The sequence below is a fragment of the Stegodyphus dumicola genome, chromosome X2 (genome assembly GCF_044657685.1).
Source record: "Stegodyphus dumicola isolate Sdum_Otavi_A_Nest chromosome X2, ASM4465768v1".
Lineage (NCBI taxonomy): Eukaryota > Metazoa > Arthropoda > Arachnida > Araneae > Eresidae > Stegodyphus > Stegodyphus dumicola.
The window spans coordinates 9,625,493-9,639,230 of NC_140781.1; the positions used below are offsets into that span (position 1 = coordinate 9,625,493).

General features: G+C 33.0%; 1 protein-coding gene across 1 annotated transcript in view; it reads left to right on the plus strand.

Moving 5' to 3' along the window:
• Positions 1-13,738, plus strand: part of LOC118190405 (uncharacterized) — a 44,612-nt gene that overhangs the window by 23,433 nt on the left and 7,441 nt on the right. The window contains exon 3 of the mRNA XM_035361102.2: positions 4,531-4,612. Within this exon, the coding sequence (XP_035216993.1) occupies positions 4,531-4,612 (82 nt within the window). The remainder of the gene's footprint in view (positions 1-4,530; positions 4,613-13,738) is intronic.

Consider the following 13,738-nt stretch of genomic DNA (forward strand, 5'->3'; position numbering starts at 1 on the left):
TAGAAATAATGCAAAAAACATTAAGTCGTTTATTAAAATAAAAATTTGCAATATAAAATATTTTTGTATTCACATAAGGAAATACTAACTTATTATAGCATTAATCTTTAATAATTTTAATAAATAACTACATATTTTTAAGTACTGTTTCTAATAAAAATAATAAAGGTAGAAGTATTTTTCAATAAATTTATTACAGAAAAGTAATAATATTAATTTATAAAAAACAAACATAGCAACAATATGTAAAATAATGTTAAAGTCAGATGGAAAATTTAACTTAGCGGGATATTTGTATTTGTTTTATAAGGTATTTCTGCCGCTTTCCTAGCGTGCCTTTGGGGTGTTGTGGTTCTGCACGCTGGGCCGGTATTCCAGAGGTCCGTGGTTCGATTCCCATCGAAGGCGGTTGCTAATTTTTCATCTCTCCGGTTTTTCCAATTAACCTAATGTCTCTATAGTTTCTTGCCTGAAAGTTTTTGAATATTTGAATCAAGCTTCGTAACGCGTAGCCTTAGTAGATCTTCTAAATGAGCATCTGTAATTTGCGTTCTTAAACTAGTTTTAATTTTTGTCATGAGAGAAAATGTTGACTTGAGCAGTAAGTACTTCCAAAACAGGAAATTAAACGGTGTCTTGCAGATATATTCAAGCAAAAGAGCAATGGTTTGAAAACTGTTAATATTTTTTGAAACGCTTGGATCTTTTGCCATATTTCATATACCTTACTATTACCACATTTCATATATTTACCTTACAGGCAAATATTTAAATTGTTTTGTTTTGTCATAATATCAGACAAATGTTTGCGATTTGTCAATGTTTCTACAAATTGCAAACATTTGTCTGATATTATGACAATGTTTCTACAAATTGCAAACATTTGTCTGATATTATGACAATGTTTCTACAAAATGCTTCATCTCATAGATCACATAGTTTTCCCTCTTCTTGATAAAAGTTTAAAACTTGTCGCCGTAAAGATAAAACTTTTATCAAAACCTGTCTTGTTGGTAGCCAGCAAACATTTCCGTAGTACGGTACATCACTGCACGTTTCTTCATCTAAATTTAGCATCTGCCGTAAATAAAGTTGACGCATTGCATTTGCACGAATATAGTACACAAGCGAAAGAGTTCTATCCAAAGTGTCATGCAAAATGGCTACTTTTGGTCAATGCAAAATGAAGTGAAATGATATAAATTTTTTCAAGTTTTTCTTTTTAAATAAAGCAAGGAATTCTTCTTTTTTCCCTCTCATGGAAGTTGCATCATCGGTGCGTATACTGACTAAATTACTGACATTTAATTGTAATCGATTTCGTATTCCTCTGAAGTTTTCTAAAATGTCAAGTCCGCGAATTCTTCTGGTTAGTGTACCCAGCTCAAGAAGTTCTTCGCAATACTGAAAACTTTTAGTTACAGTGTCCGAATAAAATATAAAACTTGCGCCGAGTCAGTTTTATCAATACTTTCATCTAAAGTAGTCGAAAAATAAGCATCTTCATTTTGTATAATTGTACGTAGTTGCGGCCGATCTGTTATAATTCTTCTTGAAAGAGACAATTGTTTATATTTATCAACGTTTTCTGGATCTAAGATACCTACTGCTTCAACCACACATTCTTTAATTAATTCTACATCACTAAATGGAGTACCTCTTTTCCAAGTTTATGTGCTATTTTGCAAGTGCAAATTTACGTTTCTTTACAAAGGCATTAAAAGACGGCTGTTGATGATGCTTTTCATTTTTCAATTTTTGAACTGCAGCTTGTCGAGAGTCATCTTATAAATTGTAATATTTATGTTTCTTTGTGAGTCAAATAGTGTTTATTTGCTTTCGCTTATTCAAGTAGTCAAAACTGTATTGCACAATAAGCACATCATTTTGTCTTTTACAGAAGTAAAGAAATAATTTAACTTCCATTTTACATTAAGTGTTCTATTTTCTTCATTTAATTTTCTTCTCTTACAATTGGACATGATGGAGAAAAAACAACTATCAAATAGTATCTTTAAAAAAGCGTATACTTACTAAAAATGCAATAAAACCGTGTATTAGTAAAACTTCAGAGTAAGTAAAACAATAACTAAGTTTTTACAATAGCCGGATAGCAGTACGAGAGGAGACTGTTATAAGCACATACAGGTAACTACAAATCACCAAATCCGCAATATACAGGGCAATGCTGAGGGGTGCGGGGCAAAAGGAGAAAAGCAGGTACTGTCTGTCTCTCAGAACAGCCATCGTCACGGTATCTTGTGGATGGCGGTGGCTATAGCATTAGGGCTAGTGTATTTCAAGTAGGAGTGAGCCATAGCTAAAAATAAGAACCAAACAGAAGAATTTCTATTGTTGGATGTTGGCAACTGAAAAGTGCGCCAGAATGGCAATAATTTCAGACTGTGAAAGACTGCTAGAACTGCAGCATTCTAATTCATGTTAGGCTCAATAGGTGATAGAACGTTACTTAATTCTATTAATTTTTGAACTGTCGTTATCTATATAATTAAATATTAATTAATGCAAGAGCTATAGGCCGCACGTTCGCCACCTCTGGTTTAGAATTTTAAGAAAGAAATTGAAAAGAGTTTTAAACATTGGAATAAAACAAATCAATTAGAATAAAAGGAGTTTCATTAAAAGAAGAATTACTCGTATAGCCTTTCACTCATAATAATCTATTTGCTCTTTCCTCCTTCTCTAACTCCTTCTAAACTGCGAAAACTTCAAAGAGCATTTTGTTTTACAGCTCATTGAAAAATCTGAATGGAATTATTAAAACATTCAAGTTCATTCAATGTTCATTGGTTACCCTGCGGCTCAGCCTCCTCTAATGTATGCTTATTGTATATTCTGATTTTTCAGGAATTGGTTGTTACAACCTACTTCACATAGCCTTTGCTTAAAACACAGAGAAAAGTGGGGATGAAGATAAAAGAACAGTAATATAAAGGTGGTTTTCGCTATCCTATAGCATAAAATGATGATTTTAAATGTTGATAATTTTTCGGTTAAAATTTAAGAAATTCTAGACAAAAATTACGTAAGTTTCTCTTAAAAAGTATAAGTAATCCACAAAGTTCATTTTGTGTGATTATTATACGTTTTAAAGCTCACTATAGACGTATAAAATTATATTAAATGGCTAAGAAATTGCATGGGACCGAAGGCGCAGAGTTTCATTATAAACCAGGTTCGCTGTAGTGGAATTAGTTCTGACAGCTAAGATAAGTTAGCTGTTAATCAGTTTAGAATAATTTGAGAAAGACTGCGGTTCAAAGAGAGTTAGTTGAACTCCATTTTAGAGTTAAATTTGGGCGTGGTTCCGATAAACTGCGTTATTTTTTGTGTGTTATCGAGGATGTACTTCATATCTGCGTTCTCTGTTAGTTATACACAGCTATTAATTTTGCTATGTTTTATTATTAATTACAATAAATTGTCAATTCATTCCGTCTCATCTGGTGACTTGATGTTCAAAAATTGATGATTGTTCAAAGAGATGTCGATGAACCTATAGATTGCAACCCCTGGTGTTAAAAGTGGGATTTTTGTGAATGATGATAATAAGGAAAATGGAACTGCATGTTATGTCTACTATGGGAATTATTGCTATCAGTACTGAGGAAGCATCAGCTAATACTACTGAAATGAAGGAAAATATCTCTTCGACTCTATTCAAAATGAGAAAGGTCTCAGTAAATGCCGCTGAGATGAAGACCTTCATCAAAGCTACTACTGTTGAGATGACCACAGAAATGAAGTAGACTATAGCAGCACATACTCATGAACACAAAGAAATCAGGGCGGCAGTTAGAGGGAAAGTTATGATTGCCATGAATGAGAAAGTATCTTCTACAGACAAAAATGTGAAAACAAGTTACAGAACGAAAATTAAGCAATCACCAATGTCATTGAAGAAATTTCTGCGCTTAAACGAGATTCGGAAAGAAATTCAGAGTTTACAGAAAAAATTTCTGAGACCTGTTAATCAATTTGTTAACTACACCTTGGCTCAGTTTGCCGTGGTTAATGCTCCTGATCATCCTGGCATGAATAATATGTCTGCTCAAACAAATCGTTCCACAATCAAGCTTTCGCCATGTCATAGGAAATCAGCGTGAAATGTATACAGAATACAACATGAAGTGATTTCACTGGGAAATCAAGGCAACTCCATCACATGTAATTATATTTGACTTTGAGGAATCAAATAACAAGAATCAACGAAGCTGGGCTGAAATATCACTCCTAACACTGCCGAGTTTTAAAAGTGTAAATTTGAAACTTCAAAGAAGATGAGCGTGGTTTGTTAAAATCGCTAGGCCTACTCTTTTTTTAATTTTTCTGCGTTTTATTATTGTTCCTTCTGTCTTTATGCATGTATTTACCTCATACTTTCTTCTAATGGATATAGTCTGCCAATGTATCAGTATCAGCTAACAGCTGTAGTTAAGAACTTTTTATGTTTTCGTAATCCAGTACGTAAAAAAATTTTCCCTCAAATTATTTTAATTTCTTCTTTAGATTACTCAAGATACATCATTCAGAAAGAAATTAAGTCAGCTTTTATGGAAATTGGAGCAGCAGGAGGAAAATGGTCGAAACTGTAAGTTTGTATCAATTTCTAATCTTTTTGTTTCACTTACTCAAACATAAGTAGCAAGGAAAAGCCTGTAATTACGCACTAATATACGAGGTATTTGAAAAATGTAATCACAGGTTTAAGTATTTACCGTAGCAATTTATTAAATATTAGTCCCAGATGCAAAGATTTTCTAAATAAGGTTGATACATTTATATACTCTCTTGTTTCACATAAACTACAGTAGATCCTAAAATGACCTGACGGATTCTGGCACAGGCGTGAAGAAAACTACTGACTCGAGAAGAAGGGTGAAAAATAACCCTTTAAAATTAATCTAAAACAATTAAAGAAATGTACGGTCTTCGTGCGTCACAAAGACACCGTTCAACTTGCGGTGAAACTAAAACATAGAATATAATTTTAAGTCAAACCTAAAATAAGTAGTGCTAGATACGCCTACCAGGTGGACTCACAGTAAAACCTAACCGGCGTGATGATAAATCCGATACAGCCAAGAGGCTTACCAGCGAAAACAACAACGAAACGTGCACTTGGCTAGCAAAACACGCTCTGAATAAACTTAGAGATTCACCCGTTTAAATAAGCACTTCACTTATTTTTAAATTTGCATCCTGGCGAGAGAATGTGAGGGGAAGTTGAGAAGTTCAGCTAAAGTATCAAACTTAAAATAAATTTGTTATGCAAAATAAGGAAAACCCTACAAATTTACGAAATTACTTTTTATCATTAGGAATTGTGAAGTTTCGATAACATAAAATTTAACTTTTTATATGGTCTTCAGATCAAAATGTTCATTGAGCTTTAATGAGTAAAATACAAAACATTCTGTTCTTTTAAATGGAAATATGGAAGGTATTGTTATATTAATCTCATTATCGTTTATAGCATTATGTTATCCATGGCATTTCTTTTCCTTGTAAGGAATTATTAAGCATCAAAATAAGTAACTTTAAGCATTTAAAAAAAATTCTAGATTCTCTCAATACGTATCTGATCCAAATTCGTTAGCTATCTACACTGAAAAGTAATGTAAATTAGGAAATTTCCTCACTTATATCTCTGCGAATTTTCCAATTAAAAGCATGGAAGATTTTGTATTTAACTTATTTAAACACAATCAACGTTTTATAATGTGGACAAATGTCCCAACTTGACAGTATAAAATTTAAATTATAATTTAAAACATCCAACCTCCAGCCTCGAAACTGTTTTCATAAAATTATCTGATTTATTCTGAAAACGTTTGTAAATTAGTGCATGCTTACCATCAAAATTAAAGGCAAAAACAGGCGTTGTGTCACTTGTTTTGAATATCCCATATGTTTACAAATGCATTTTTTAATTTCTAAATTTAAATTATGCATAAATAAGTACTTTCAGTTAATGTAGTGTTGTGTAGGAAGGAATAGCGCTAAATAATTAGCCACAAATTTGAGAACACAATACTTTTATCTTTCTTCCAAATGAACATGTTCATAACCAAGTAAGTACAGTCGCAAAAAATTAACCCCAAGTTCGATTAACATAACATAATTTACACTTTTTTAGCTATATTTGAATATAACTCGGAGTATCAGGCTGCAAATTAATTAATGCGACCTGTCCTAAAAAGTTATTTACAAATTTTAAAACTATTCGTTATTGTTCGAAGAGTGGAGCCGTTTTCTCAAGTTGGCTAAATACCAGTTCGTATTACAGTTCGTAGACGAGAACACTGAACCATGTCCTTTCACATTGGCAGTCAGAAGCGATATTCTAAGTCGCTGACTAGTACCCGTCCGGAACAGTCTCTTTATAATATTTTGCAAAAAGGAACACATTGCCCAGATAATCGCACATCATCAGTTGGTGCCAGAAACCTATATTCTAAATCTTAAATCAGAAATTCGGATGCTCACGCACCTTTTTATTTCACTTATTAAAGAACAGTCCCGAAGACAGAGTTTCGGTCGATCTTCATTTTTGGATTTACAAATTCGGTATTTCTTTGCATAGCACACAAATCATCACAGTTCCTTCTCAGGGATTTTCCGTTCATGTCATTCTCTTTCATCAACTGTAAATTATTCAATGCAGCTCATAAACTTCCACGAGGCCGATACATCTTCTGTAATTTCTTCTTTTTCTCGTACACGTTCGAGAATCATCACTGCATTACTCTCACCTCTCTCCGCCATTTTCCCACCTATTAGTTATTATCCGCTAAATTCTTTACGCCTTTCTGATGCAACCACTTCTCATTTGAACTTAATTAGTCCTCACGGTCCACCACAACCTTTTCCAAACCAATATATCCACATAGCAATTAAAATTAGACACCGCACATATTTCTATAGCGCCCCGGGAAAAACAAGTAGGGTATTTTTCTCCTCCCCATCGATATGGGAACTTTCTGAGATAGTTTCCCGCCCCGAGATAATATCTGTCAAGAAAATAATATTTTCTGTGTAATCCAAGAACCCATTAAGCAATAAATGGTGCCATGTTCTATGTCAAGTCTTTTTTTACAAAGCTGCTGCATCCATTTTCCTCGTTCAACGAAATAAATGTTAACCTTCCCTTCCAGGCTTTCTGACAAAGAAATCTTGTTGCAAGAGTACATCCGATTCTTAGGCATACTCCCTTCCCCGTGGCTTGCATCTCACCAAGGGAGCATGAAACATTCTCTCTGTGTTCGCAACATGCACTGTTGTGCATAGCCCTGCTTTCTTGACATTGCCTGTCAAGGAATTCGCGACATTGAGAAATAACCCTTAAGCCAAAATCTTTACAGTAAAAATTCTTTTTATAAATAAATTAAAAACAGAATACATATTTAGTTCCTGATGGAAAATATTTTAACATTCAAATAAAAATATAATATTATTAAAAATAAAAGCTCTTGTTACTAGATTGCATTCCTAATACGTACTAAATAAGTATATATGATCGTACACCTGGCCGTAGTACTCAAAATAGCTTTAAAATTAACTAAAGAACCGCTAATATGTGAGCGATTTGTTGTTACGAATATTGATAGACGCTTCTCCTTCCCATGTTTCTTGAAGTTTATAAAGATGTCGTCACTGAATTCCGAGCTTTCAAGTTTAAAGCAGTTATTATGAGTCTTTTTCTAAGGTCTCCAGCTATATGGAGCTAGGATCATATACCAAAATATTTTTGGACAGCTAAACTTTGGTAAACTTTTTATTGAGTTACCATACACATAAAAACTAGTTTTAACTGTTATTTTGGTGACCAGTGATTGGTACTGATTATAGAAATCTGCAGTCTATAGTTTCGTATAGAAGCAAAAGACGCGCTTCTTTTCTTGAGTGATGAAACCGGTCAGCGAGTTTTTTTAAATGGCTAGTTGTCTCTAACATTTTATAAGTGATGAACTCTATACAGCGAAAATGTTCTGTGGGAATAGCATGTTACACAGATAATGGCTACAATAATTAATCCCAAGTAGTTTCGCAGCAAAGCATTCCTGATGAGACTTTAAAAAAAATTAAAGCTACACCATAGGAATGATTCTTAAATAAAGTATTAATTTCACATATCTCATATAATACAAGGCATCAGAGATTCTTAAATAATTTATATATTAAAAGCCACTAGTAATCTTGTTTACTGAAAGACATTAAACAGAAGAATTGCATTGAAAAAATAGACGATTAAATGGAATAATATTCTTTACCCTACATTTATTGGGATATAACACTACAATTTCACTTTGTTCAATTCATGGTTCTTTCATTCTTTGTTCAACACGTGGCAAAATCTGTTGAATTTCATATATAAATCCATGATTATGTTATCATTCCACCCCCCCCCAAATATATAAAGCTAGATTTTACATAATTATAAGCAAAAAACTTTAATTTAAATTACTTTAACGACTTAAGCAACTAAATTCAGCCGGAGCTCAGCGAGGCATGACTCCTGTTCTCTGCTGTTTTCAAGAAAAATCATATTTTCCTGCTGGAGCACACTGAAGCTCTAAAATTAGGTAACATCCAGCATTAATCCATTATAATTTAATCGCAGAATCTGCAGAAAATTTTGTTCTTAAATCCTTTTTTTCAATACGTAATAAAACTAATGTTTAAAGTACGAGAATTAGAATGGATAACGTATCTTTTGAGATCGTTGCTCTGAATCTGAGACTGATTTTTTAGTATTAGAACATGGATAACATTTCTTTTAGTATGTAATAAGAATGACAAGTTAGAAAGACACTGAATGTATAAGGTATTTCTCCCGCCTTTCTAGCATACCTTCGTGGTGTAGTGGTCAGCATGCTCGACTCGAATTCGAGAGGTCCGTGTGTTTGAATCCCGGCGAAGACATTGTTCATTTTTTCATGTCTCCTGCTTCCAAATAACCTAATATCTCTACAAATGTATGAAATAATTTCTCGAAAGAATAAATGCTCGTTCACACAGTCAAAACCCTCTACACGAGCAATTTTTTTCTCCTGAAGAAGTGGTCCTGTATGTAATCGCTGTCGAAGTCTTTAGAGTTTTTATTCAAACTCTATACCAAACTAAAATTATGCTTTTGCCTGATTTTAAATTTTACACTGACATGTTTCTTTCATGTTCTTTCCTTATCAGGTATTTTTAGACTGAAGCAGACCCACCACCGCATTATGAAATGAATGTAAAACATATGTAGAACTGCAAAAATGGGGTTTAATAAAAAATATAAGCATGCGGCTTTAGTTAAAATACATTAAAATTCAAAACAAAAAAAATAATTTTTAGTCATTATATTATTCTTGGTGATACGAGACGAAAAATAAAGTTCCAGAATTGCCAACAGTGGCTTAATTTTTATCCGTATTGTTGAAGAAAAATTTAAGAGAATTGAATGAAATTACTTTTATGCACTGTGTGTAGTAAAGTCGCTAAGCACTGAAGTAACTTTTGAACACAGAAAACAAAATTTGTAGAGATTGTGCCTATCTACATTAAAGGACTTTCATAGAAGACCAATTTCCACCTAACCAGAAGCAAAATTTCGGAATTAACGATTTTATTGCGAAACCTGTAAGAAGTAACGAAAAAGGAGTTAAGAGCAAACGTGACAAATGTCCTCAGTTTGGTATAAAATGAAGTCTTAATACAGTAATTACTCGAATAGAAGTCTTAAATGCAAATCCCTCAGTATTCTATCATCGGAACACACCATCGTCTTAAACACGTCATAAATCGCGTGTGTGACGTTTCGCAAATTTACTGCCATAACAAATACATCTCAGCAAAGTATAGTTTATTGTAAAAAAATGTCTATTCGCCAGTATGACTTTCTAAACAAGAAAAACACAAAATAATGTTCTAAAATTATGAAACAGTTAAACGTTCGTAGTAATATTCTGGAATTATGAAATGTTCGTACATGTTCGACTGACGGCAATATACATTTGTATTCGAGTTCGAATTTCTTTTTGGATGCTGTATTGTAGAGACATTAGGTATATCTGAAAGCAGAAGAAGTAAAAAATGAGCAACGTCTTCGCCAGGACTCGAACCACGCACCTCTCGAATATGCACCGAGCATGCTGACCACTACACCACGAAGACATTCTAAGAAGGCTGGAGAAATACATTATAATATAGCATTCCACGTATTACGTTACTATATGTTAGGATATTACGGTTTCACAGACCGTTAACATAGCGGGATTACGAACTGCACCTGGTCATTTAATTAGCATTATAAGCAATCCGATGGATTTGGTCATACCACTTAAATGTCTACTTCATATTACTTACCGTAACCAATGGTCTATGGTCGAAATTGTCTGAAAAGGAGCTTTGCATAAGGGGTGTGATTTATCCACACAGAACGCAGTTGGTCTAATGGAGAAGTCATCTAGGAAACAGTACTGTGGTTTGCTATAGCTCTAAACATCTTTGAATAGTTAGAGTTCAATTCTAGAACTTGATCCTGTAGAGCAAACGTTCCGAGTGAAGCTAGCGCATAAGCCAGGACATTTACTACTTGTGTTTGAAAGTGTCGCTTGTCTGAATAAATCTTTCTCTGAGCTCGTCAGTGACATCCATGATAGCATCTGCGTTTTGGAATGAGAATAACTGAGAAAACGTCGTACATACCGCTATGCTGTTTCACTTACACTACAGGTGCCTTCCCGATACAAGAGAATAATCTTGAAGTATCCTTCATTGGAGTAACCAGCTATGAGATTCGAAAATCTACGCACTGTCAGACAAGCCTTTACTGACTCCAGTTTATGCTTCTGCTAAGCTTCTATTTGAGCTCTGTCATGAAAACTATCACCCATTTATTGCTGTTTAGGAGGAATATTTCTTGCAGAGATTTTACCCTTTACGATGTGACTAGTAACGTATTCATTCCGGTGATCGAGTGTCCAGGAGCCTGTATGAAATGCAAGAGCTTCTGTTCAAATTAATTCGTCTGCAAGAGCAAAAACGCCTCAGTCGTTATGATATGGTATAGTGTAATGTATTTCGCAGTAATTGACAAAACAGGCAATCTTCTTATTAGAACATAAATTTTATTTCTAGTTCACGGAGATAGATAATTTGAAGAAATTCTTTAGTGGCAAAACTTTAATACTGTTACTAGCTAGTAAAAACTTCAGAATCCTAATTTTTAAACAATTTCTCACGTTGCTGAGCAACAGTTACATAATACAAATATGGCGTTGCCACTTCAACAATAAATATAGTTATTTATTAAATAACAAGATATTAAATAGCATAATCCTTTTGTTATAAGCAGATACAACTTTTACAGCGCTAACTTTCTGCACTCAAAAGTTATTTCTGCATTTAAGGATTTATCTCTGTTACTTACCCTGTATTAATCACTTTAGTAGTATCACTTCTGCTGTTCTTAAAAGTTCTGTAAATACCCGAATGCAGTTCTTATACGGGTCTTTGAAGACTTTATTTTTAATCGCATATATGATAGAGAATATTATGATGGCGAAGTTTTTTTTAGTGAACTAACTAAAACCGTATAATTTACAGATGTTTTTCTCATGTATATTTTTATGTGTTTTATTTAATGAATGGGGTTAGAATGATAAAAAATAAAAATTACTACTTTTATACAACGGAAAGCAATCTTATTTTTTTTTGTTTTGTTTTGTCAGGTGTTGTGTTTAATATGAAGCACTTAACTTCGATATCTTAACTGCTATTTTCATGGGGCAGTGAGAATTGGATATCATAAAGTGAAACAGTTGCTCACTATTATTTGGCTTTGGGTCGATGAACGGCTATTAAATCAAACATTCATAATCCCCAAAGCAGTTAATTAATAAAGATAAAACATGCACGACGAAGTTCGAGTTCGTAATTGTTGCTAATTGAGCTAAATGACTTATACCTGCACTACCATAACATATAAGAAATATGAGAAAACGTAAACATGGAGCTGCTAGGAATGAAGGATTAATTGTTTTAATTTAAAATTTCATCATTGTTAGCAAACCCATAATAACTAAAACAATTTAACAACATTTTAGAACCCTTCAGTAAATTGTGTTAGAAATTCCGAAAGAACTATTTGAAAGATTTATTTTCTGATTTATCCAGTGATGCAATGATCGAAATTCTGAAATTAGTTTGATCGTTAAGCAAAGCTATGGACGAAAAGCTAACTAGAATAAAAACAAATTCTGCATGGAAGTTTGTAAGCATTTATAGGAAATACCGTATTATCTTTGAAAATATACATGCATAAAAGTTTTCAAAAAATGAGCTTTCCAGGAAAGGATCGAAAGTTAATTTCCAGATTTGACTTAAAAAAAGAGGCAAGTCAAATAATCACATACAAATAATAAAATCGCCACTGATAAAGAATAATAACGGTACTTACAATAATTGGAACAATCGCGAACCGTTTATTGAAAGAGTCATTCTTGTTATACAGCTTTCATTTAGGCAATGTTTAGCTTCTTAAGAGTAATAAATTATATGAAACATATAAAAAAATTTGCTTAAATACTACTTTAATATTAGTGAAACTTGACCTCTATTTTCTCACACCATGTTAATAACATAGCACAGTTTTAACTTACTATACATCATTAATTAGTCTATGAATTTTAAAATGAAATCATACCTGTTACTGTCAATAACATGGAGTAGTGAAAAAACAAGGAGCTTCCACAAAAGTATAATGTTTTCAGTAATTCTCGATTATTAGCTATATCCAGTCATATTGACCTGAAACGTTATGTAGTAAACCTTGTGAATATTGACTAATACTACAGTTCGAGAATGAGTTCTTTTGCTTTGTGTAGTATCAGGCGCTGCATGCAGGGAATGACTTACTTAATTGAAAAAAAATCTTTCAATTTTCTACCTATTCTTAACAGATTATTAACTGAATGTTCAATATAATTAGGAATATGATAATTGGGAGGTATTTGATAACGCGCAAATTTTTCATATTAATCATACAGTGACTTGGTGAACAAAATATAAGAATGCAATTTCCTCTGCTTGCACATGTAAGAAGTTTCAGTAAAACCTTCCATAAGCCAAAATACCGTAATGTGATAAAATAATTACTGTTAATTTATTTGGAAACATAATTTAAGCATTTCCTGAATCCTATAAGAGAAAAAGTAACAAATCGCTCTAAATAATGCATAGAACCCAAAATAACGCTAAAAGCAAGAATGGATGATAAGCATAAAACCCAAATATATAGAAATAAAACGTGTAATTACACCTTCATTTTCCTAAACTTGAAAGGCAAAAAATCACACTGGAAGGGTGTTGTTGTTGTTATCTATCTCACTTGTCTGACAAAGACATTGGAAGGGTTAAAGGTAATAGTATTAAGGATAACAGATTAAGTCATCCGTATTCGAAAGTTGAAAATTTGCTGGAGGTAAGGTTCAAAAAGAGAGATTATTATCGTTTACAGCTCTCATCGAAGAATATTTATATTTTCTCTGCCTGCTAACCTTTGTTCTAACTTTGGCATTTTCTAACTGACATGTTTAAATGTGTAATGCTTGAAATACTGCAGTATTCTTAATTGCTTAAAGTGATAATTCCCCATAACACAGAACTTCGCAGACAATTAAAACATCCTGCAAAAATTCCCTAAATCTGCGGACTGTTTCAAAGTCGA